This window comes from Triturus cristatus, chromosome 4_2, assembly GCF_964204655.1.
Source record: "Triturus cristatus chromosome 4_2, aTriCri1.1, whole genome shotgun sequence".
Taxonomy (NCBI): domain Eukaryota; kingdom Metazoa; phylum Chordata; class Amphibia; order Caudata; family Salamandridae; genus Triturus; species Triturus cristatus.
Genome location: NC_140586.1, coordinates 795,798,697 through 795,821,471, shown reverse-complemented (window position 1 = coordinate 795,821,471; position 22,775 = coordinate 795,798,697). Strand labels below are relative to the sequence as shown.

Genomic DNA, 22,775 nt, shown 5'->3' with positions numbered 1-22,775 from the left:
GTAATCTGAATTTGAGGCCCGCAGCAGGCACCCCTTCACCCTTAGGCCTCCTGTTGGGCCTGTGGGTGTACCCATTGGACCCCTCTGGCCAACCATGCACAGTGTGGCAGGCACCATGAGGTGCCCGCCACAGGGTGCAAGATTTTCCCCGACCACCCCTTTTTTTCAATGGGAGCCTGTGTTCTCATTTGGAACACAGACTCCCATTAAAGTCAATGCAACTCCAACCAAACAATGTTTGTAAGCATCGTAATCAGTCAGTCGGTTTCGCAGAACCCTATTCTCTTGAAAACTATTAATAAACCGATTTGGTAGGAAAAGTTTTAAGCGGCCCCTAAGTTGTAAGCAACAAGTTACCAGGATAGGAAACTCCCTAACAGAAGCGTCTATCCTTAGAAATGGTGTATATACTCGTTTATAGTAAGGTGCCCTGTTCCTCCAGGTAATGTGTCATTCCTTAGTTTGCTAACTAGGGAAGAGGGAAACTCTGGCAGTATACCTCTCTTGCTTTGAAACTTCTTGCCAGCCTTTGAGCTAGCACAAGGTACACTTCTAAGATATTGTAAACAAATGCAGCCTGTTTTCACATTAACAAACAGCAGCAATTAGGCTATCCCTCACATGGCATCAAGATGTTTGTGCAGACTAAACCCTTCATGCTACAGTTGCACATTATAGGTGTGGGAGTACAAGCCCCAGAATTCTGCTAACTGAAGAGCTGGGACTTGGTGAAAGTCACTCTTATAAAACTGGAACATTTATGGCAGGTATGTGATATGTTACTGAGTAGGATCGAACCCAAATGCACCCCAACTTCTGTCAGGGATTCTTCTAATCTTGTTAAAGTGCATGGGGTTGCCATGTCAAAATAGATGCTGTACCACATTTCTAATAAAATAATATTTGAATACATCGAAACAAACTGTAGAATATGCACATGAATGAAATGGAGAGGAAGAGATCATGTGAAAACCAAACACCATGGATCATCAAAAAAAGGACAATATAATTTTTGAAAGAATTGAAAAGCATACATTTGGTTATTTCTTGCTTTTTGGTCACTAGCTGTATGCAGTAATTATTACACACCAAGGAGGTCAAAGTAATTAAGAGGGATACCATTGATTATAAACTCAACGAAATATAGACGTGAGCTAAGGCGTATTCAAAGGACACTCTGAAAAATGACTACTTCTGCCACATCGGAAGGATTTTAGTGTGTCTGAAGATGAACCAGTAGAGAGAAACAAAACAGCAGTCATTAGAGATAAAAAGAGTGCAACAGAAAAGATGAACTGAGATCAGGCCACAACATTCACAGATCCTGCAGACCTATAACTCAGTGGCGTAGCTACACATTTTTACATCCGTGGCGGTTCCTGTCTTTGCCGCCCTGTCTACCGCATGGAAGAGCAGTGCTGGTGATTCCCTAATATGCTTCCCTGCAATTACAAATTACAAAAGTAATTGAAAAACCAGGAGAGGAAAAAGATAAAACAAAAAGAAAAAACAAAAGAAACATAACACGAGAATCTGAGGTCAAAGATTCGGTGCCACATGTTCATAGAATTACATTTGCAATTTATGAAATGAGAATTTTGTGATTCACTATTTGTAAATCGCAAAAAGCTATGTACAACAGTGTTTCAATTCCCAGTGGGGTCGCAATTGGTCTACCTCATTAATATTCGTTAGGTAAATCACAATTTGCGACCGACTGGGAATTACTAAAAACACAGGGATAGTTGCCTGCTGGGGCCAGCAGACCACCATGTCTGTGTTTGCTTAAATAAAGCAATGTTTTTATTTTTTTAAATGCAGCCTTTTTTCCTTAAAGCAAAACAGAATGCATTTCCATAAATAAAATGAAACTTTTCAGTTTCATTTTTTAAGAGCAGGCAGTAGTCAATCGGACATACTCCCTTAGGGCCTTAGGGACACCTTCCCATTTGCGAATGGGTTACCACTCAAATTGTATTTTGGGGTAAAAAGCAAATGTTTTTCAACCATATTTCCATTGCAAAACATTCACATATACCACTGCGAGTCACTATTAAGAAGGGACACCCTTAACACGCCCCTTCCTAATACTGAATCGCTAAGCTATTTTGCAATTCGGTAATTTAAAAAAAAAAATTATTTGCAAAGTTTTATATAGTGCTGGCTAGACCGAGAGGTATCAGAGCGCTTTACATGAGGATCAGCGGATTGCAAGTTACATAATTACGTCAGTTACAGGAGCCAAGTATAGACATAGGAGACAAACATGAGATTACACATTAATATAGGTAATTAATGCATAGTATAGCCAAGACACTGTGAAGAGGAGGGGGAGGAAAACAAAGCGGGGAGACGAAAACCGTGTCTGATGTCCAGCTGTTTGGTAGGTACCAGCTGAGGGGGTGAACCAGAGCCAAACTACGCTAAAGCTGCACCGGACAGCTCCAATAGGGATCTGCCAAGGTTGCTCGGGTACTGCTGTAAGTATGAACAGGTAAGGTATCCACCCAGGGGGTATCGTCATAGATCCATCAACGTACCATTCCCAGTGTTACAGGGAAGCGCAGACCGCCTCGTCCTCCAACTCACGCCCAGGTCGAGAGTGGGGAGAGCAGAGATGCAAGGGACAGTTCCAAAGTCTGTAGAATTGAGGGACAGACCATTGTTCTTGTCTTCAGTCCTCTTGGTGGGAGTGAAACTGAAGAGGGGTTGTGAATAGAAACCTGAACTTAATCAGAAATTAGTCTTCAATAGGCCCAAATAGTGACATTGCAGATATTGATTCTGGGCGCCATTTTAGAGTCAGGCAAGCCTGGGCCTGACCTTTCCTTGTTTTAGCAGGTCTCGCTATGCACCAGGTAAAGAGCAATGATTATGGGGATCTGTTTAAATCCATGACTCTGCAGTTGGTCTTGCCTCTGGTTCTGTGACTCTTTTACTCTGTGATGCCTTTGATCCAGTTTATACATCGGGATCCTCCCTCACCGGTGGTATTTCTCTGGCAGGCACCATTTTCGAGTCAGGCACAGCGTATCCCGCTTAGAAATCTTAGCAAAGTTTTTATAGTGGATAGGTTCAGGCACTCTCCAGTCCTCAAATCTCCCAATTGGATCGCCTGAGGCTTTCTCCACTCCCCCACTCACCATCTCTCAGCCCCTGCAGCGCGTCTGCTAAGGCGTGCGGAACTCTCGCAACACCAGAGCCGACTCACTGGATGATGCTGTATCTTGCGTTGTCACGAAGTTTCCACAGGTACCGGGGGACCGTTGGCTTGTTCTTGGGCTTAGTGGTTGCTGGTTTGAGGGCTGAGCGTCTTCGTCGCTCCGTTTGTTCAGGGCTGCACCATCGGTAACAGCTGCTCCCCTTCTACTGCAGGCGCCCACTGGGGATGCAGAGGGGGCAGCTCTGGGTCTTGCCGCTCCTCCGATGCAATCTCCCGGGGGCCCGATCCTGATTACATGGCCTCTGCTCTGTTACACTTTAAAACGAGTCCGCTCCACCCCATGCACCATTTTGAGGCGCGATCGCCTGGCGAGTTTTAGCTGATTACACGGCAACAAAGCAGTTTGGGGGAACGGCGCCCACAGCCGCAGACGCTCCCAATGCTCCGATGTTGGGAGTGAGGTTTTCCTGCTGGTTTTGGTGTGTGATAATAGATTATAGGTAATAGGTAGTAGGTGCTGGTAATAGGTTACCGAATTGCATAACAGGGTTTGGTGCACTAAAAAATGCCTTTCGGGCATTCACAAGTGGGCTGATTCTGTAAATCGGCCCATATGCAACCTCAGAAATGCTTTGTACATGTGTCACCTAGTGATTAACCCTTTCGCTGCTAGACCTTTCCCTACCCCTGTGCTAAGCATTTTTTTGTCTGCTTTTTAGGGTAGTTTGCACTTATGCCCCTGTAAATTTTTGTTCACATAAGGTAGTCCCGCCAAATGTGCGCCCTTTTCTTCCAACATCATCGGGATTTTAGAGGTACCCAGGGTTTGTGGAATCCCTTAGTGGGGACCCAGAAATTATCCAAAATGCAGCAACATTTTTTTCTTTTTTATGGAAAAATGGGGAACATTGCTGCAGAAGAAAGCTTCTAGGTTTTCTCCTGCAAATGGTATCAACAAAGGGTTTGTGGTGCTGAAATCATCATCTTCCTAGCTTTCAGGGACATGCCTACTTTTGACAGGAAACCAACATTTTTTACACAGTTTTGGCATTTTACAGGGACATAGTCTATTTTCGCTACTTTTTGTGCTTTCAACCTCCTTCCAGTTAGTGGTAGAAATGGGTGGGAAAGCAATAATGGATCCCAGAAAGCTATACATTTCTCAAAAGTAGACAAAATTCTGAATTTAGCAAGGGGTCATTTGTATAGTTTTTTCAAATAGAAACTAACAATAAGAAAATAAGACATTTTTTAAATGAGTTGGAAACAATAGCCAACAACTGAGCAGTGTCTTGCAGTGGTTTTTCATTGTGTACCGGGTATATAGCAATTAATTTGGTAAAATATAAAGAGTGAAAAATAGTTATCAGAAACACCTATGTTATTTCCGAAATAGGAACAAAATATAGATTTTAGAAACAGTAGCTATTTGCACATATCCAAAATTGTGGTTACCCATGAAAGCTTGTGAATTGTAGGACATTTTTTAAAGTGACTTCTATTTTACACATTGTCTTACATTAGGAAGGAAGAAATGCATAGAAAGTCAATATGTAATAACAGTTTCTCTACAGTTCTGAGTTCCCCTAAGTCTCCCGATAAAAATGACATGTCGCTTGTGTGGGTAGGCCCAGTGCCCGCAACAGGAAACGACCCAAAATGCAAAGTGGACACACCACATTTTTTACAGTGAAAACAGAGCCTTTTTTGCACAGTGCCTATCTGTGGATTTTGAACCCTAGCTCAGCTGGCACCTAGGGAAACTTAGCAAACCTATACATTTTTTAAAACTAGACACCAAGAGAAATTCAGGATGGGGTGACTTGAGTGGCTGTCACTGGATTCTGCTACCCAAAATCCCTTGCAAACCTCAAACTTTGTAAAATAAAAAACACATTTTCCTCTCATTTCTGTGATGAAAGGTTCTGGAATCTGCATGGATCCACAAACGTCCACCCACACCACATTCCCAAAAGTGTTCCAATAAAAATGATACCTCACTTGTGTGGGTAGGCCTTGTACCCGCAGCAGGAAACGGCCAAAAACACAGCATAGATACACCACATTTATACTGTGAAAACTGGCCCTTTTTTCGCAAAGTGCCTACGTGTGGATTTTGAACTCTCGCTCTGCCGGCACCTAGGGAAACCTTGAAAACCTATACATGTTTTTAAACTAGACATCGAGAGGAATCCAGGAGGGGGTGACTTGTGCAGATCTCACCAGTTTCTGTTACCCAGAATCCCTTGCAAACCTCAAACTTTGCCAAAAAAACAAATTTTCTTCACATTTCTTTGATGGAAAGTTCTGGAATCTGCATGGGTCCACAGAATTCCACCCACCCCGTATTCCCCAAACTCTTCCGATTAAAGTTGTACCTCAGTTGCGTGGGTGGGCCAAGTACCCACAACAGGAAACGGGCCAAAATCCAACATGGACAGAGCACATTTTTACACTGAAAACCCTTTTTTTGCAAAGTGCCAGCTGTAGTTTTTGAACCCTACCTCTGCCGGCACCTAGGGAAACCTTGCAAACCCATACATTTTTGAAAAATAGACACCCAAGGGAATCCAGGAGGTAGTGATTTGTGAGGCTTTCACCAGATTCTGTTACCCAGAATCCCCTGCAAACCTCAACTTTGTCAAAAAAAACACATTTTACTCACATTTCTGTGATGGAAAGTTCCGGAATCTGTGTGGATCCACAAAATACCTCCCACCCTGCATTCCCCAAAGTCTTACGATTGAAGTTGTACCTCACTCGCGTGGGTGGGCCAAGTACCTGCGACAAGCAAGGGTCGAAAACATATTGAGGAGACATAAAAATGACCTGTCACAAAACAACCTGGTTTTTCAAGGGGGGTCACCTGAGTTTTTGGACCCAGGCTCAGCGGACATCTTGGGAAACTACAAAATCCACACATTTCTGAAAACTAAACACCCGGGGGAGTACAGCGAAGTATGGATTGCATGGATCCCCCTTCGTTGTACTCCCCAGAATCCCTTGCAAACTTCAAATTTAAATGAAAAAAATAAAATTTTGGAAAGTTGTGGGATGTGGGCTGAAACAAATTTGTCAGCGTGGGGCAGAAAGACTGACTGTGCCCAATTATTTTTGGGGGGAGCAAAGGCCCTTGCCCAAGGGGCCGCTCCCCCCTTCGTGGTGCCTTGGGTACAATTGGAAAGGGGAGCTTCTCCCCTTTTCAACTATACCTCTTCTGACATGCTACATGCTCAGGGGTCTGAGATAGCCCCCTGAGCATGTAGAAAGTGAACTGAAATGAGCCTATTGGATCATTTCAGTTTCGGTTTCAATGAAATGACGCCTTCACGATGTGCGCACTGATCGTCATTTCATAGAAACCAAAAATACAGCCTTGGGAGCTGGGGAAGCTCTTTCCCAGCTCCTGAGGCTGTTGGGGGAGAAAAGGGAATCCCTCTGGTGCCCACACCAGAGGAATTCCCTGTGCCATGGCTTCTGACACGTGGAAGCCGTCCGATGCCCATTAGCACTTATGAGTCGGCCGGCTCCTGCGCGTCCGACGCATGGAACGGGTTAATATTTTCTCAACCTCTATAACTGCACACCAAAACAAAGGATCACCTAAAGGAACTTATTTGGTACCCACACACCAAAACTAATAAACAGTAAATTGAAGTTGCATTTTTTTACATTGATGAGGAATCTGTGGTTAAAATTCTCAGTTGAAAAACAGTATCAATCAATCCAGGTGACTACATCTACAAAGAATTCAAACCTAAAATTAGCTTAATGGCCCCTCTTCACATAAAACATTGGACAATTTTGAGACACTTGTAAACAATGATTTATAAAAAAAAACTAGTTTAATAAGAAAATTACCAAAACCAATTCCACCCAAAAGGACACACTAACCCTTCGGAAAAACAAAATACTGTGCTACAGATGGCAAATAAGGGAGAAGCTTTAGTCATAATTGATACAGGGCATTACACATGCAAAGTTAATGAGTATGTCGATTACACCAATGCGAACATTAGGTTACAAAGAGATCCCACAAAGGTGTTCCAAATATTCTTGTAATCATCCTCAACACCAAACAATTAATCAGAAAAAATCAAGATTATGCATGCTCCCAAAGATCCCTAACAACTTGACAGACCCTCCTTTCTTGTCCCATCTTCACTATTCTACTCCTGAAACAGTTGGTAAAAACACTAATTCCCTCAACAGGTTACAGGCAGTCACTGAGAGCAAACATGTGGCTGTGTACTATTGATATTGCTGCCTTATATACCTCTATCCCCCACTCTTAAGGTTTGGATGCAATGGAATGGGCATTGTAGAAGGAAGACAATTTGGGGGCAAACAAAAGATTTCTATTGGATTTATTGCATTTTGCCTAATTTCACAGCTATTTCACTTGGAATGATGGGTGCCATCTACAGAAGAAAGGCACGCCCATGTACGTTTCCGGGGCCACCAGCAATGCAAATATGTTCAGGCCACCTTTTGAGAATGTAAAAAATAACAAGGTGATGGATGGAATGCTCAAATTAACCTCAGCCTCTGGCAATCCCTGTAGATTGCATCCCAATCCATTGTCTTTTGCCCACCATGCCACCTCAGTTTAGACTCAGTCATATGCAAATCAGTCTTGACCCTGCTCCTCATGGGAACAGTCCAGCCGGAACTACCAGGCCAGGTCTTCCCTGAGCCAGAACACAAGCAACTCAAGACCAGTTTCACCGTAGTAAGTGCTCTTCAGCCAGGTATAGCTTGGTTCCTGTGGTACAGTGAGCTCGGGATCGATGTCTGGGTATACCCTGTGCACTCAGGGTGGCAAATACAAAAACAACAAGATGATTGATAGAATGCTCAAATAATCCATAGTGTTTCACTCTTTCAAACGTAGGCCTAATGACACACGCCACAGTCTCACAGGTATTGACTTGTCAATACCTCATTGGTAGGCCTTAAAATAGTCTCACGTCCTTTAAGAATACATTGTTGTCAGTTCTTGATGGAGACCTCAGGGCTGCCTATGTGCTCCTCCAGAATTTATTTTTCACCATTGAATATGCGTATAGATATGCATTAAGAGCCTTGAAGCATTAACACTTTTTATTTGATTGACAAACCGACATATAGTAAATTAAAACCATCGGGCTTTTGGCGTCATACAATTGAGTTATTTGTAGTTTTATCTACCATCTAGTTGGTGTTTTCAGCAAGTGAGGTGCAGGAGTTCCAGCTAGTCACTACTTTGGATGCCTCAAGAGGAGCTAGGTAGATGGTGCATTCATACAGTAATAGGTAACAAAGACGCTGTGGATGTTATGAAAGAAATAGACAAGCAGTTTGTTGCAAAGGGTGTTTTCAGTGAATTAGTCACACTTGTGTATTTGTTATCACCTTGTGTTTTTTGGGGCATAGATGATCGAAGTGTTTTCCTTTATAATGGGATACATATAATGCATGGATTGTTACATATATGATATTGCAACTAATGCAAAAATAGCTTGTTTTGGACATTAATAATGCTCTCCTACTCTTCATCATGTAATGTTGTTCATTTTTGTTTGTTATCCTTCTGAAATGTATCAGGGAAGAGCAGATGTTTTAATGGATACAGGCATTAACTATGCATGATGCCAAATAAAATTTGGAATGTAAGGCATGAAATCATGTACAAACCAGCACAACAGATTATCAATAAAAGGACAAGATTAGTTTTGAAAGAATTGAATGCAGTACATTTGGTGATATATTGCTTTTGTGGTGGCTGCTGTTCACAGTAATTAGAGCAGTAGGTCTAAGGGACTATTTGTCATTCGACATGTACCTTATTTTAATAGCAGAGCAGATGATTATCCTAATTAGTAAGGAATTTTTTGTTGACTTTGAGTTAAGTCATGTCACATTTTATTGAAATTGGCTGCCAATTATTTAGATTTCCAGTATAAGTGGTGCTGTAATCCGCCATTGGTAAATTTGCACCCGGAATTATCAATACTGGAAATATCAGTAATTTTGTGATAAAGAATTTGAGTCCATTTTAGAGTATGTCCCTAATTGCTCCTCGAGAAGTAGGGAATTACTAGGAGTATCTGCACTCATGCACCTGATTGTGACAGTAATTCTCCAGTTTGCCACCCAGAGGTTTTACCAGCTTTCAGATGGTGAAAAGCACATGAGGGTAAACACTAGAAGAGCGGCTTTCCCACTGCTTTTGTAATCCTTTTTCCCTTCCTCCGGTATTTTTTCTGACCTGTTGCTGGTGGTTTTAGGACTCTGGTCACTTTATCACTGCTGTTCAGTGTTAAAGTGCATTTGCTCTCTATGGTAAACTTGGTAAGATTGGTCTACACCTGTTTGGCGTATTTAATTTACCAATCAGTCCCTTGTAAAGTGGTATCTCGTATACCCAGGGCCAGTAAATTAAATGCTACTGGTGGGCTTGCAGCACTGCTTGCGCCGCCCACCAAAGTAGCCTTCCAAACCTGTCTCCAGCCTCAGTCTTTGCAGGGCCTGTGCACGCAGTTTACTGCCGGCTGTGACGTGGCACATAAAGTGGTTGCCACGTCTGTAACTCCCCTTTTTACTACATATCAGTCACCCCTAAGGTAGGCCCTAGCTAGCCCTATGGGCAGGGTGCGCTATAGGTAAAAGGTAGGACATGTGCCTTAACTGTGTGGCATGTCCTGGTAGTGACAAACAGCCTATTTGGTTTCTCACTTCTGTGAGGCTGCCCTCTCATAGGAATGCATTGGGGATTCCCTAATATATGTTTCAGTGGTAATTCCTGATATGAGAGAGGTGGCGTGCGTAAGTTTGGTATGTTTGAAATAGTGGCAGTAAATGCTGCGTAATGGTGTTCACAGATTTATTATCACTATTTTAGAAATGCCACTTTTAAAAGTGTGCATTTCTGTGTGATATGTGTCTTTGTGCCTGCCTGTTGTGTATTGCATGTCTGGCTCTGTATGACAGAAGCTGGGGAGGTGCAGTGGCTCCGGAGGGCCTAGGTGAATCAGCGCTAGGCTGAATAGGCCTGATCTGCATTTGGAGTAGTGGGAGGAGTAGCACCTGGACCTGAATATGACTGTGTCTACCTTCCACAATGCTGGCTCCGCCCCCCCTGCAGTGTGTCTGAGACCAGAGCCTACGCTAACAATTGGGAATGTTGTGCTTTTGATAAGTGCCCCCAAGAACTGGTTTGGACTGGTTCCAAAGCCCTGTACCAGGGCAGAACAAAGACTGTATGTGATATAAATATTGGAACTGTGCTTGCTGAAGGACTGCTAGGCACCAAGAGGAACCACCATGAAGGGCTTACCCTCCGCTGGGGGATCCTCTGAGCGGACCTACCTGGGCCCAGCTTTTGCCCTGAATTTTTTGGGGGCACAGCGCGTGGTGAGTGCTATTCTTTTACTGTGGCTCCTGGGTGAGCGCAGCTTGTAATCCTGCTGCCCACGGGTTGCCGGATCGGAAGTGCTTTCCCCTGCGGCACTCTCGCCACGTGGACAGAATGGTGAGCTGAGGGACAAAGTGCTCCCTCGGAAGAGGCCAGCAAATGGTGAGCGCTCTACTACGGGTGGGCAGCGATGTGCCGTATGCATTTGGGGCCCCTGGCATGGGCTCTGCGGCAGAGAGGATGGGCCGTCTGACCAAGCCTGATTGTGGGCTGAGCTTCATGGGCTCCCACCAGCTGTGGCTGCGCAGAGAATCGAGGCCGCTGACCTTTACCGCCGGAAGTGCTACAGTGTACCAATCAAGGTAACTGAAGCCACACCAAGAGCTTTCCCAAACCTCGGCGGGTTGCCATTGCAACAAGGGTCCGTGTCCGGAAAGCCCGAGCAGGATCACACCACCTCCAGCAGAGGAGTCGGCCACTGTCTGTGAGGCTGCCACCAGATGAGGAATACCTGGGGGGGTGTGGATTGCCAGAATCGCCTCCGGCCCGAGAAGATAAGAAGGAAAAGCCAGGTGAGGAGCCGAGTCGGCGTCACCACACGTGGCCAGGGTAGCAGCTGCCCCGGATGGTAGCACGCAGCTACCAGAGTGACTCTTGGCCCCACAGCCCTACTTTTGTGGGCAAAGGCCTTGTTGTGGGTCTTGGAAGCTCGGGGTAAGCTTCGATGTAGGCCCCAAATCTTTGGTGGAGGAAGCGCCTTCTACAGAAATCACTGCAAAGTCCAGATGGTGAGCGCAGAGGCGCTGGGGATGCCAATAGGGGGCCAGTGGGCTCCCAGAGAGATTGCTGCCTATAAGCAATTACGTTTAAGCCTGAGAATGGCTAATGAGATGTACACTGTGACAGGTAGTTACATAGTGCACAGCTGATGGGGGCACCTTATAAGTGATTATGGTGCACTGTTGCTGATTATGTTTTGCATAATAATGTGCTACGTGCAATGTTACCAGTAGTTACTGGTTGTCTTAACGAACTGTGAATAAGGATGGTTATGACAGTGGCACAATTTGCCCTCTAGTGTATATTATCCCTGTAAAGTCATACCAAGTGCCAGGTGGCACACTGTATATATGTGATATGTTCTAATGTGCTTTGTGAGCGTGTTGCGCAAATGCTTTACACACTGCCTCTGTGATAAGCCTGACTGCTCGAGGCAAGCTACCAAGGGTGTGAGCAGGGGTTATCTTTGGTGTGTAACTCCCTTGCCCTGACTAGAGTGGGGGTTTCTGCCTGGCTTAGGCGCATGCCCTAGTCAACCATAAATCCCATTTCTAACACCTCCCCACTCAAATTGGGTCTTTAGAAAACAGGGCGAGATGCTGCCTCTTTGCCTTTGACCTGGAGGCTCCTGGTATGGTGCATGAATCCAGTGGGTCAGACGGACTATCACTGGACATTTGACATAATGAAAGCTAGGTCTTACTCAGGCCCATTTCAATAATAGTGACTACTATTAACCGTGGGCAATGAACTCCGCTCCGCTGGCGGAGATTGCGGAGATTTGTTATTTGTTAACTACGCATTACATTGAAAACACGGAATTCATGCAATCATTCCAACTCTGCCACGTAGCGGAGTTAGCTATTCCACCAACAACCCTTTGATAAAAGAACTTTACCAATACATGCTAAAAAGCATATAATCAATTCTCAAAAGTGAATTTTGAAAAATTCCAGGCAATGAGAGAGGTGATGATTTTGGGGTCACCCCTAACCTAGGGGGAGGGCAAGCAGATGCCTTGAACACAAATAGCATATCAGGCTGAACGATTCAGTGGTGGTCCCATCCTCCTAAGGACCACCCCAAGAAAAGTTTTCGGCAAAAATACAATGCCAACCAAAGGCCCAGCAAAGCACTATGGGGCGAGAGTCTACTGTAAGCCTGGGCAAAGCACTACGCTACGCTCGCGTAGTTTGCGAAGTTCGCGCTACTTCGCACTACGCGAACTGCACGTAGCACAGTGCGAACACGCGTAGCGTAGTGTTGCGTAGTGCTGCGGTCATTTTTTGCTTGCTCGCGGTCCTCAACGTCAAGTTGGCGACCGCGAGCAAGCAAAATGACATCCCGGCAAGACTTTTTACTTGTTCGCGATCAGCAACTTCAAGTTGGCGATCGCGAGCATGGAAAATAAACCTCCCGGCGAGATTCCCAATGAGAGGAGGTTAGGTTTCTCATTGCGAGTGGTCGCGTATGCTCGCGACCGCTCGCGATGAGAAACTACCAGTTCGCGTTGAGAAAGCTGAAGCTCGAGTAAAAATCTACTCGAGCAGCAGAAAACTACAGCTCGCACTGTGCAAGATGCCATTTTCAATGATTGCACAGTGCCGGTTGCTTGTCCGCACTGTGCAATCATTGAAAACGACATCTGGCACAGTGTGAACAAGGTACTACGCAGTTCGCGAAGTGCTACGCGTAGCTCGCGTAGTGCGAACTTCACTTTGCGTAGCTTCGCGAGCTACGCCCAGCCCTAGTCTACAGTACAGTGAATATTATAATATTAGCTCTCAACTGAGCCCGAGAACCTGCCCCTTGAAGAATGTTTTGATATTAGATACTATAATATTCACTGCACTCTAGAATATCATCCCATAATGCTTTGCAGGGCCTTTGGTTGGGATTGTATTTTTGCCCATAATTGTGCTTGGGGTGGTCCTAGGAGGGTGGGACCACCACCAAATCTTTCATCATGATGTGCTTTTTGTGTTCAAGGCAACCACTTTGTTCTCTCCCTAGGTTAGGGAGGACCCCAAAGTCATCACCTCTCTCACTGCTTGCTATATTTTCAGTTTCACTTTTGTGAGATGACTATATACATTTTAGCATGTAAAGATAGAATTATTTAATGGTTAACTAAAGGTAGTGCTTGCTATATTTTCATTTTCACTTTTGTAAGATGGCTCTATGTATTATAGCATGTAAAAATAGTTATTTGTTGTTTTACTAAAGGGATGTGAGACTTCTGTTTTATTAATACGCATTACATTGAAAACACAAGATTTCTGAATCATGCAAAAACTCTGGAGTAAACTATTGCACCCACAAACCTTTGATAAAACAACTTTACCTTTACAAGCTAAAAAGCATATAACCAATTCACAAAAGTGAGTTTTGAAAATGATCAGGCAATGAGAGAGGTGATGATTTTAGGCCCCCCCAACCTAGGGAGAGTAGCAAGCAGATGCCTTGAACACAAAGAACATATCATGCTCAATGACTGTGGTGGTCTCATCCTCCTGGAACTATCCTAACTATACTAATCCTATCCAAAGACAAAAATACAATGCCAACCAAATGCCCAGTAAAGCATAATGGGACAAGATTCTAGATTGCAGTGAATATTAAAGTATTAGCTCTCAGCTGAGCCTGGAGAGCCTGCCCCTTGAGGAATGTTTTGATATTGGATACCATAATATTCACTGCACTCTAGAATCTCGTCCCATAATGCTTTGCAGGGCCTTTGGTTGGGATTGTATTTTTGACCATAACTGTGCTTGGGGTGGTCCTAGGAGGATGGGACCACCACTGAATCGTTCAGCATGATGTGCTCTTTGTGTTCAAGGCATCTGCTTGGTTCTCTCGCTAGGTTAGGGAGAACACCACAATCATCACCTCGCTCACTGCTTGCTGTATATCATTTTCACTTTTGTGAGATGACTGTATGTGTTTTTGCACGTAAAGAAAGAGTTACTTGTTGTTTTATCAAAGGTATGTAAGGTTTCTGTTTTACGGAGTTGCGGAGTGGAGTTCAAGGAGTTTTTTTCAATTCTGCAGAATTCAGTGTAGTGGTACTCTGCCAACTATGCCCACCCTTAACTAGTATGGGCAAACCTATTATGCACTTACAGTTTTATTCTCATAATATGTATTTTACCCAACTGCTTTCACAATATACATTTTGCATTTTCCAGCAAAGGAAATATTCTTGAACCACTCCATAGTGGCTTAGTATCTACATTGAGGAGTCCAGTTTTCACGAAGAAAATCGTGGCCTTCTTTATGAAACCTTGGGTAAGTTATGTTTGTTTGCCTGCTCACATTCATTTGGTAGTTTCTTTGGTTCAATCTAGAATAGAATAAGGGAGTAGTATTTTACTTGGAGCAGTAACAAATGTTTATTTGCTCTTGTAATGAGTGTCCTGGGTGAGGTTGTGATATTTGTCACACCTGATAAAATCTGAGATATCAGTATTTGGCAATAAATAAATAGTACATATTACAAGTGTATCCACCAATAATGGGGAATAACAGAACCACAACCCAGTAATTAGCAGATATTTATATCCTGTTCAATTCTTATAGGTTTGACTTGTTGAATTTAAACAGAGCATGCGCACTTTATTGCACTCAGTAGTTACCGGTGCAATAACATACTTGTAAACATATAACTCCATCTCATGCATAAACATGAGTTTTCAAAGAGGTTGGATACACAGGGCTACTGATCATATTGACTTTAATAATATACATTACAAATGATCTAAAATAGTGCAGCACAAATAGTAAGAGACCAAAAATATAGGCTCACATCTCTCCCACATTAGTCAACTACCTTTGCATCTGGTGCACAAGTGATTCCAATTCAAGTTCATATGGTTATCTATAACACACTTGATATGCAATCACCCACTTTTTGGGTATCTAAGTTCAAATAACAAATTCCTTATTGATTTTTTAAGTGCCTGCAAAAAAGTGCTTTGTTTCTTGTCACATTGGTCGAGTCAATGGCACCTTTCTGGTTCTGTCTTCTATTATCTTGGCTGCCAGATGTAAGGCACACCCCTTCCAGTAGCTACAGTGCTGCTAACTAGGTAGCACCTATCAGCAAGATCCTTCAAGGATGAGCCCAAGGAGGGGACAGAAAACAGCTGGCATAAAAACTCCGTAAAAGATGGTGAAGAGTAAAATTTGAGATTTCCAAGGAAGCTGGAGATGAAAGGAGAAGGATTTATAGAACTTGATGAAAGAGAAGAGGTAACCAATTCCTGGAAAACACGTGGGACAAAAAACCAGGAGAGATGAGCAAGACCAAAAATAACTTCCTGAAAGCATAGCACTGCATGGAAGTGGCAAGAACCCCCCCCCCACCCCTCTATATAGTGTGTAGACCGGAAGATATTCCACAATCTCTAGACCTCCATTTTTCTTTGGCAAAAATTAGATAGAACATTAAGTCCCATCCGTCATCTTGAATTTGGAGATAAAGTTCTTCATTAACTCAACTCCCAGTGCTTTTGGGTAGGAGAAACAGCCATGTTGAGTGCAAATATGTGATGCAATCGACCTGCAGGATTGCGTTCCCTGAGAGGGAGGAGTGCCTTAAGAGAAGCCCGCACCAGAGAGTTGGCCACATCCTGGTAAGTCTCTGTCACTGCTGCTGCACCGTCATGTACCACCATAACCCAGCCCACTTCATCTGTGTAGGCCCATGTTATTATGCTGTGGGCGAGGCATCTGTCCAGAGCGAGGCAGAAGGAACTGCGTCAGCTTAATAATATTCCTGTCCTGCAAAGAATCAGACTTATCTGGAAATTGCCTGAACAATCTGGGTACCAATGCTGGAGTATGGGCCAAAAAATGCATCTTCCCTAGAATGTTCACTGAGTGAGTGACCTTTAAGAAGTTGCAGCTTTCCTACGAAAATGAGGCACAGCATTCCTGTAATTCAAATTCTGCGATCAACCAAGATTGGAGAAGGTAATGTGTGAGGCAGGGGACCTTTCAGACGTATACATAGAGCTACTTCTGCTCATGGGACATTTTGTAAGCTAAAAGCACATTTTGCAATAGTGCAGTAGTAACCACATCTGTTCCGCCAACAATATACCAGTGACCACCCAAACAGGCAGAGTTTCCAGCACAAATGTCAGGAAAAGTGTCATCAATAAAATATTTGCAATGTCAGCAGTTCTGCACATTCGAGTTTTCCAAGGCGACTCTTGCTTTTCAACCTTCTTTACTATTTTTACAGAATGCAATAATGACAGTAACAAAAATACAATACAATCATATGCCATTCTGGGAGGTAATAGCAATCATAGGGAAAGTAGGATCATAAGTCTGCCCAGAAAGGATAAATAAGCGAGTATAATTGGAGGAGGAAGGCAGGCCAAATGTTAGCAGGTCAAACCACTAAAGCCCTAAGGTAATTATGAGGGTCAGGGAAATGAACGAGGTGGGGGCAAGCAATATGTGGTGGCTGTGTTGGAGTGAAGATGGGAGGTTTCTCTGTGCAGAGCACAATAATGTGGCAATGCTATGCGCAGTCAGAAAGAATTTGACATAGAGTGTGCAAAATGAGACAGATGAGTGCCTGTAATTGCCCAACGCACAGTGCTTTCAGCCTCATCCTAAGCCAAGATTGAATGTCTCTGCACCGCCAGGCTCGGAGGTCAAGCAGCTTTTCAGTGATGCGCTGTTATGCGTCATGCTTGGAGTATGGCAAGCTCTAGAAAGTGTGCTACGACTTGTCGTCTCACAGGTTGTAGAAAACAGCACATGGCACAGACCATGGTGCAAGGATGCCTGCCTCGTGGGGAGATTGGTTTTGTACGGGAAGGGGCACCTTCCTGCACAAAAACAATCAATTGAGGTGATTTCTTCTTCCAATGCGTACTGTAGAATGCAGCACACATTAAAAGAAGAAAAAAATTAGGAGGAATTAAAACATTTCTCCTTGTTGCGCCTCACTATGCCACTACGTGTGGCATAGCATTCTGACGGATTTCCAGGTTTACGATTGCTAGTTAATCTGGAAATGCATCAGTGGACATGGGTGTTGGGTGGAAACACCCACAGCAACACCCATGTCACTTCCCTAACACGCAAAGTGTTGCGTGAAAAGGGGTGATATTTACAAGTACACGTAAAGCCACACAAGGTGACTCTACGTGTGCTTGTAAATATCATGTAGCAGGTTGCGCCGCCAGTGCATCATGCAATGTAACTCACTGGCGGGGCAAGCGGATTGTAAATAAGCCCCTCATCCTGTAGCAAATATGTTGTATTTCTTCCTTTTTGAGACATTTCTTTACGGCTAGTTACTTGATTTTGACCTAAGTAGTTTCTCATTTGCTGTTATTTGCAACCTTTTTGTGACAGAAATTATTTACTATTAGTTATGTATGAAAGTTACTTATCCAATTCTCTGAATGTTTTCTTTTTTTACCATACTAACTCACCTCTGACACATTTGTTGCTCCCATTTTCTTTTCTGCTTTACCCTGTCCCATTTTGACACAGTCTGTTTCATCCTGTTCGATTCTGTTTTTATGGGAGAGGTAGCTTGGCAGTGGAGTTGACAGAAAGCAAATGGAAAGCTGACACTTCATACAGCAGTGTGATACGGAGGGCCAATTGCTAAATGAAAAGCAGAGGCAGGGAGTGTTCTCTGACATTCATCGCGCATGAGCGCAGGCAGGGTTTTTCCCATTTTATTGTTCACTCCTGACCCCTAACGTCGGATCGGGGTGTCATGCATGTTTGCATCACACCGCCAACTATGACCCTGCGGCCATGATGTGTGCTGATTCTTTTGTCAGCTCGATTATTCCTTTCTGCTTCTTCACTGTATTGTTCTACATTATGCATAACATTCTCTATTCCCTTTCAGTGCTCTACATTCTATATTTGTATATATTCAACATGTGTTGCACTTCCAGAAGGCATTTGCTTCTGTATTGTCAGTTGCTTCTGGTCATGGGGTCCTTTACTGCATTAAAATTCTATTTACTTAAAATACGTTGGGGCATATCAACAAGGGCTTTATCTCTGCTTTTTTGGCTTTAAAAGCCAAAAAAGGAGAGATAAAACTAGCGCCCTATCAACAACAGGGTGCTAACATGCAAATTTGCATGTTAGCACCCTTTTACTCTACGCTTCCCCTTGCATCTCTAATGAGATGCAAAGGGGGCGTTCCAGAGTAAAATAATAGGAGAAATGTCGCTAAGCGACATTTCTCCTATTATCAAGAATGTCGCTAACCCTGTTAGAGACAAAAAAAGCAGCGCTAACCGCGGTTAACGCTGCTTTTTTACGTCTGGTATTTTTCTGACTTAGCCATGATATCCTATGGAAGGAGGATATCATGGCTAAGTTTGCCTGTCCCTATCAACAAGGTAACATGAGATTATCGCTGGGTTTCCAGCGATAATCTCACGTTAGCCTGTTAGCGTGAGGATTTTTATCGCTATTGAGATAAGCGTTGCTAATAGCACGCTATCTCAGCGATAAAAATTCACGCTAGCCGGCGATAATTATCCTAGCGCTAAGTGCGCTTAGAGATAATTATCGCCGGTTGTTGTTGATATGCCCCTATGCTCCCGTAGGTTTACTCTTACCACAATTTGGAGAAGAGTTGTTCTCTGGAACCCACCAACACTTTCTGACTCGACAGCCCTCTGCCATCCTGGATGAATCCATCCATGCAATTGTTTCCCCCCTTAAACTACCTTGCAGATGGATTGGCGGTGCTGTTTGAGATTAGCGAGCATTTGCTGATTTATTGTGAGAGGGTGAAATGATGAATGTATACAGTAAGCTGGCTAAAGTTGAAAAGCATTGAATCCAAGGTAAAGAACCCCATGACTTAAGACGCGTCTGGACACTTGGAGGAACACAGCAGTCTGGCGTCAGACTCTGCTGAGGTTCCAAGAACCATCCGACTCGTTCCAAAGAACGTGGAACATACGACAACAGAAAACCCCATGTACTACGCATAAAAACAACAGCATCAAATGATGAGTAAGTGCACAATTAAACAAAGAAGAAGAATTAGCATAGCATATTTATATGAACATTTCTGGGGGCCCTAGCTGTCAGTCATTGTATTCTCGATTCTACCACGGCTGCTGTTCTTGTTCACTTGTGGAGACAAAGTGCCTGTCGCCTTCATCATGCTCGAGAGGATTTGGAATCTCCTCTCTCTCAGCGCTTGAGCGGCTCCTGCGTGCACGTCTTTCTAAACTCACCTCGCATTTCTATGGTATTTGAGGCCTCCACGTACATGGAAAGAGTTGAACGGCGAATCGGACTCATCGCGCTCAAGGAAGTACGAGCTTTCCCCCTTCTGCTGTTCTTCTGCATGCATAGCATCTCCGATAATGCAACTGGACAGAAACTGAACAGCACGTCACATCATACGGCCACACCTGGATGAATTGAGTGTAACACTTTTCACTTTTCCTCACCATTTTAATAACAGCATTGTTATTGTTATTGAACAAGGAAAAAGGACTGACATCTTGAGTTGGATTCTACACTTTGGAAGCACAGTATTCAACACGTTTAACCTTTTCTTAGTTTTAGAGTCAGTATCATTTTAATTCCTAACTAAGAATGAGATAAATAAGAAAAAACTCTTTGCAGTCATTTATTTCTTCATCCAATTTATCCTCCTTCTGGTGTTTTTTTACTTCATCACTGTTTTCTTATTTTGTATGGGCTCCATACAGCATGGTCTGCAATCACCACCCTTTTTGCAACTGCCAGGAAAACCAAACATTGAAGAAAAAAAAAACATAAAATGGAAGGAATGTTTGCTCATTGCATAAAGTTTGTAACTTCAAGGAAAACAGCGATTCTATTCAGTCATCTTGGGCAAGCGGGTCCGAGAATGTTTCATAACCTATGGGATGCTCACAAAGTGAATCAGCAGACTTTGATATTTACTCTGAAGCCAAAGAAACACTGAGGAAGCAATTCTCGAAGGAACCAAGCGTACAATTAAAGAGACATAACAACTTTAGAAGGAAGCAAGGAAGGGATGAAAAGGTTGAGGACTATGTTGCAGCCTAACGCATTTTTGCTTCCACTATTGATTTTGAACACTCTAATGAGATAATGAGATATATATGGTTCGTGAACAAGGCTGCTTTGACAGCCGGAACGCGTGCATGCCATTGTTCAAATAAAATTGGAGTAGAAACGTTCCCCTTGGAGTGCTGGATTATTTCTCGAAACTGAAGAAATTGGTATTTTGAATATATATATATATATGAAGGTGAGCGTTGGAGTGAACATATATATATATATATATATATATATATATATATATATATATATACGCTCCGGTTCCACTTTAAAAATGGCTGTGGACGCCGCACTTTACATCAGCTCCAATCCACCTCAATTATAAAGGAATTATCGCACTCTCGGGGACGTGGAAGAAATACTTTATTTTTCAAATGGCCAGCAACAAACGCGTTACGGTGAACTGCCTTCTTCGGTGTTGATGACACACCGGAGAAGGCCATGTTTATAAAATCAGTGAAACAGAAAATGGAATAGCGTGTTTGTTCTACTAAACACACCATCTTTAAAAAGGTTCTATATGAACCAGCATTTCAAATTTACCTTATTCTTAACATGAAATCATGCTGTTACACCATAACTATGCACACTCATGAATAAATCTCAATTGTGAATAAACATAATTACATATATTCACCCTAAAATCCATAGAATTAATTTCTTATTTGTGTTTTGTAAATATTTTCCAAACACATATCATTATCCATACATTGGTTGTTAGTGTGCTAAATAATCAGGTGTTAAATATCTCGCCGTGGATCGGCTGTGGTCCCTACTTCGTCTCACTTTTGATACATGATCTTCTTACCATCAATTATTACGTCAGTGTTTACTTTATTTTTATTTGTATTTTTGTTATTATTATTTCTTGTTATTCTTATTTATGTATGTTTTATTTTTCAATTTCAATCTCAATAGTGTTTAGGAAAACAAATTCATATAGCAATTACAGTTTCAGTTTCAATGGTTCCTACCTAATATCTCAAGTAGTTTTATTAAATGATAACTGAGTATCTCAAAATCAAGAACCTATATGTACTGCTAACTTCTCTCCACTGCTCAAGCCTCCTGGAAACTTTGTGAGCAGGTCTATAATATACCGGGACTCGAGTCGCCGCAATTTGCGGACCCGGTCTCCCCCTCGTACACTTAGGGGGGTGGAGTCCAAGCCATAAAATTGTAGCTGATTTCGGTCACTCTGATGTTTCTCAGCAAAATGGCGTGCTACCGGATATGCAGGATCTTTCTTATCAATGGCCCTCAGGTGTTCCAATATTTTAATCTTCAATTGATGGACCGCACTGCCTATATATCGTAGCCCACAAGGGCATAATAGGCAGTATACTGCATATGGTGTACTGCAGGTGATAAATTTAATTATCTTCTTTTCCTTTCCTATATCCGGTATTTTATATGATAAGACCCTTTTACTGTTTGCGCAGGCTTTACATCTGCTGCATGGAAAAAAGCCCATCATTTCTTTTAATGTGCTCACTCTCTGTGGTATTTTCTCCAGATAACTTCTAACTAGAATATCCCTAAGTGACCTTGCTTTCTTAAATGTCATCAAGGGATAGGCAGGAATATCGTCACATATAACACTATCTGTTTTCAGAATGTGCCAATTCTTTTTGAGTATATGTTTTAAATGATTGGCTTCCGCAGAATAAGGGGTAACCATTTGGAATTTACCCTTTTCATCTCTCGGTTTTTCCTTATCAATTAACAGTTTAACTCTTGGAATTCCTCTCACTTTATGCAACGTAGCATTCAACATTTTGGGATCATATCCCCTTACAGAAAACCTGGCTATACTTTCTAAGGCAGCCGCCTCAAAATCCTTCTCTCTAGTGCTGTTTCTCTTCAGCCTAAGTAACTCACCATAGGGTATACTTTGAACGAGTTTAGGTGGATGGCTACTGGTTGCAAATAACGTAGAATTTCCTGCGGTGGACTTGCGGTATAGGGCTGTGTGAATTCTACCCTCTTCTATAAACACTTTCAGGTCCAGGTAGTCCACTGCCACTGGACTCACAGTTCCTGAAAAATGTAAGTTGACACTATTGTTGTTTAGAGTGTCAACATATCTAAGGGCCGAGTCCATTGTCCCCTGCCACACAATGAACAAGTCATCGATATATCGATACCACTTAACTACCTTTCCGCAATTGCCCTCACTTTGGGTACCTGCTCCTCCCACCAGCCAACGAACAAGTTCGCATAGCTGGGAGCGAAGCAGGTGCCCATCGCTGTACCAGACAGTTGCCTATAATATTGGTCCTCAAATAAAACTATGTTATTTTTTAGACAAAATTCCAAAAACTCAATCAGCATTTGATTATTTTCTGT

The 22,775-nt window shown here is 42.9% G+C and overlaps 1 protein-coding gene across 1 annotated transcript in view; it reads left to right on the top strand.

Annotated features, from left to right (window-relative positions):
* LOC146835060 (vitamin D3 hydroxylase-associated protein-like) overlaps positions 1-22,775 on the top strand; it is an 824,670-nt gene that overhangs the window by 707,494 nt on the left and 94,401 nt on the right. Inside the window, exon 10 of the mRNA XM_085599957.1 lies at positions 14,528-14,627. Within this exon, the coding sequence (XP_085456083.1) occupies positions 14,528-14,627 (100 nt within the window). The remainder of the gene's footprint in view (positions 1-14,527; positions 14,628-22,775) is intronic.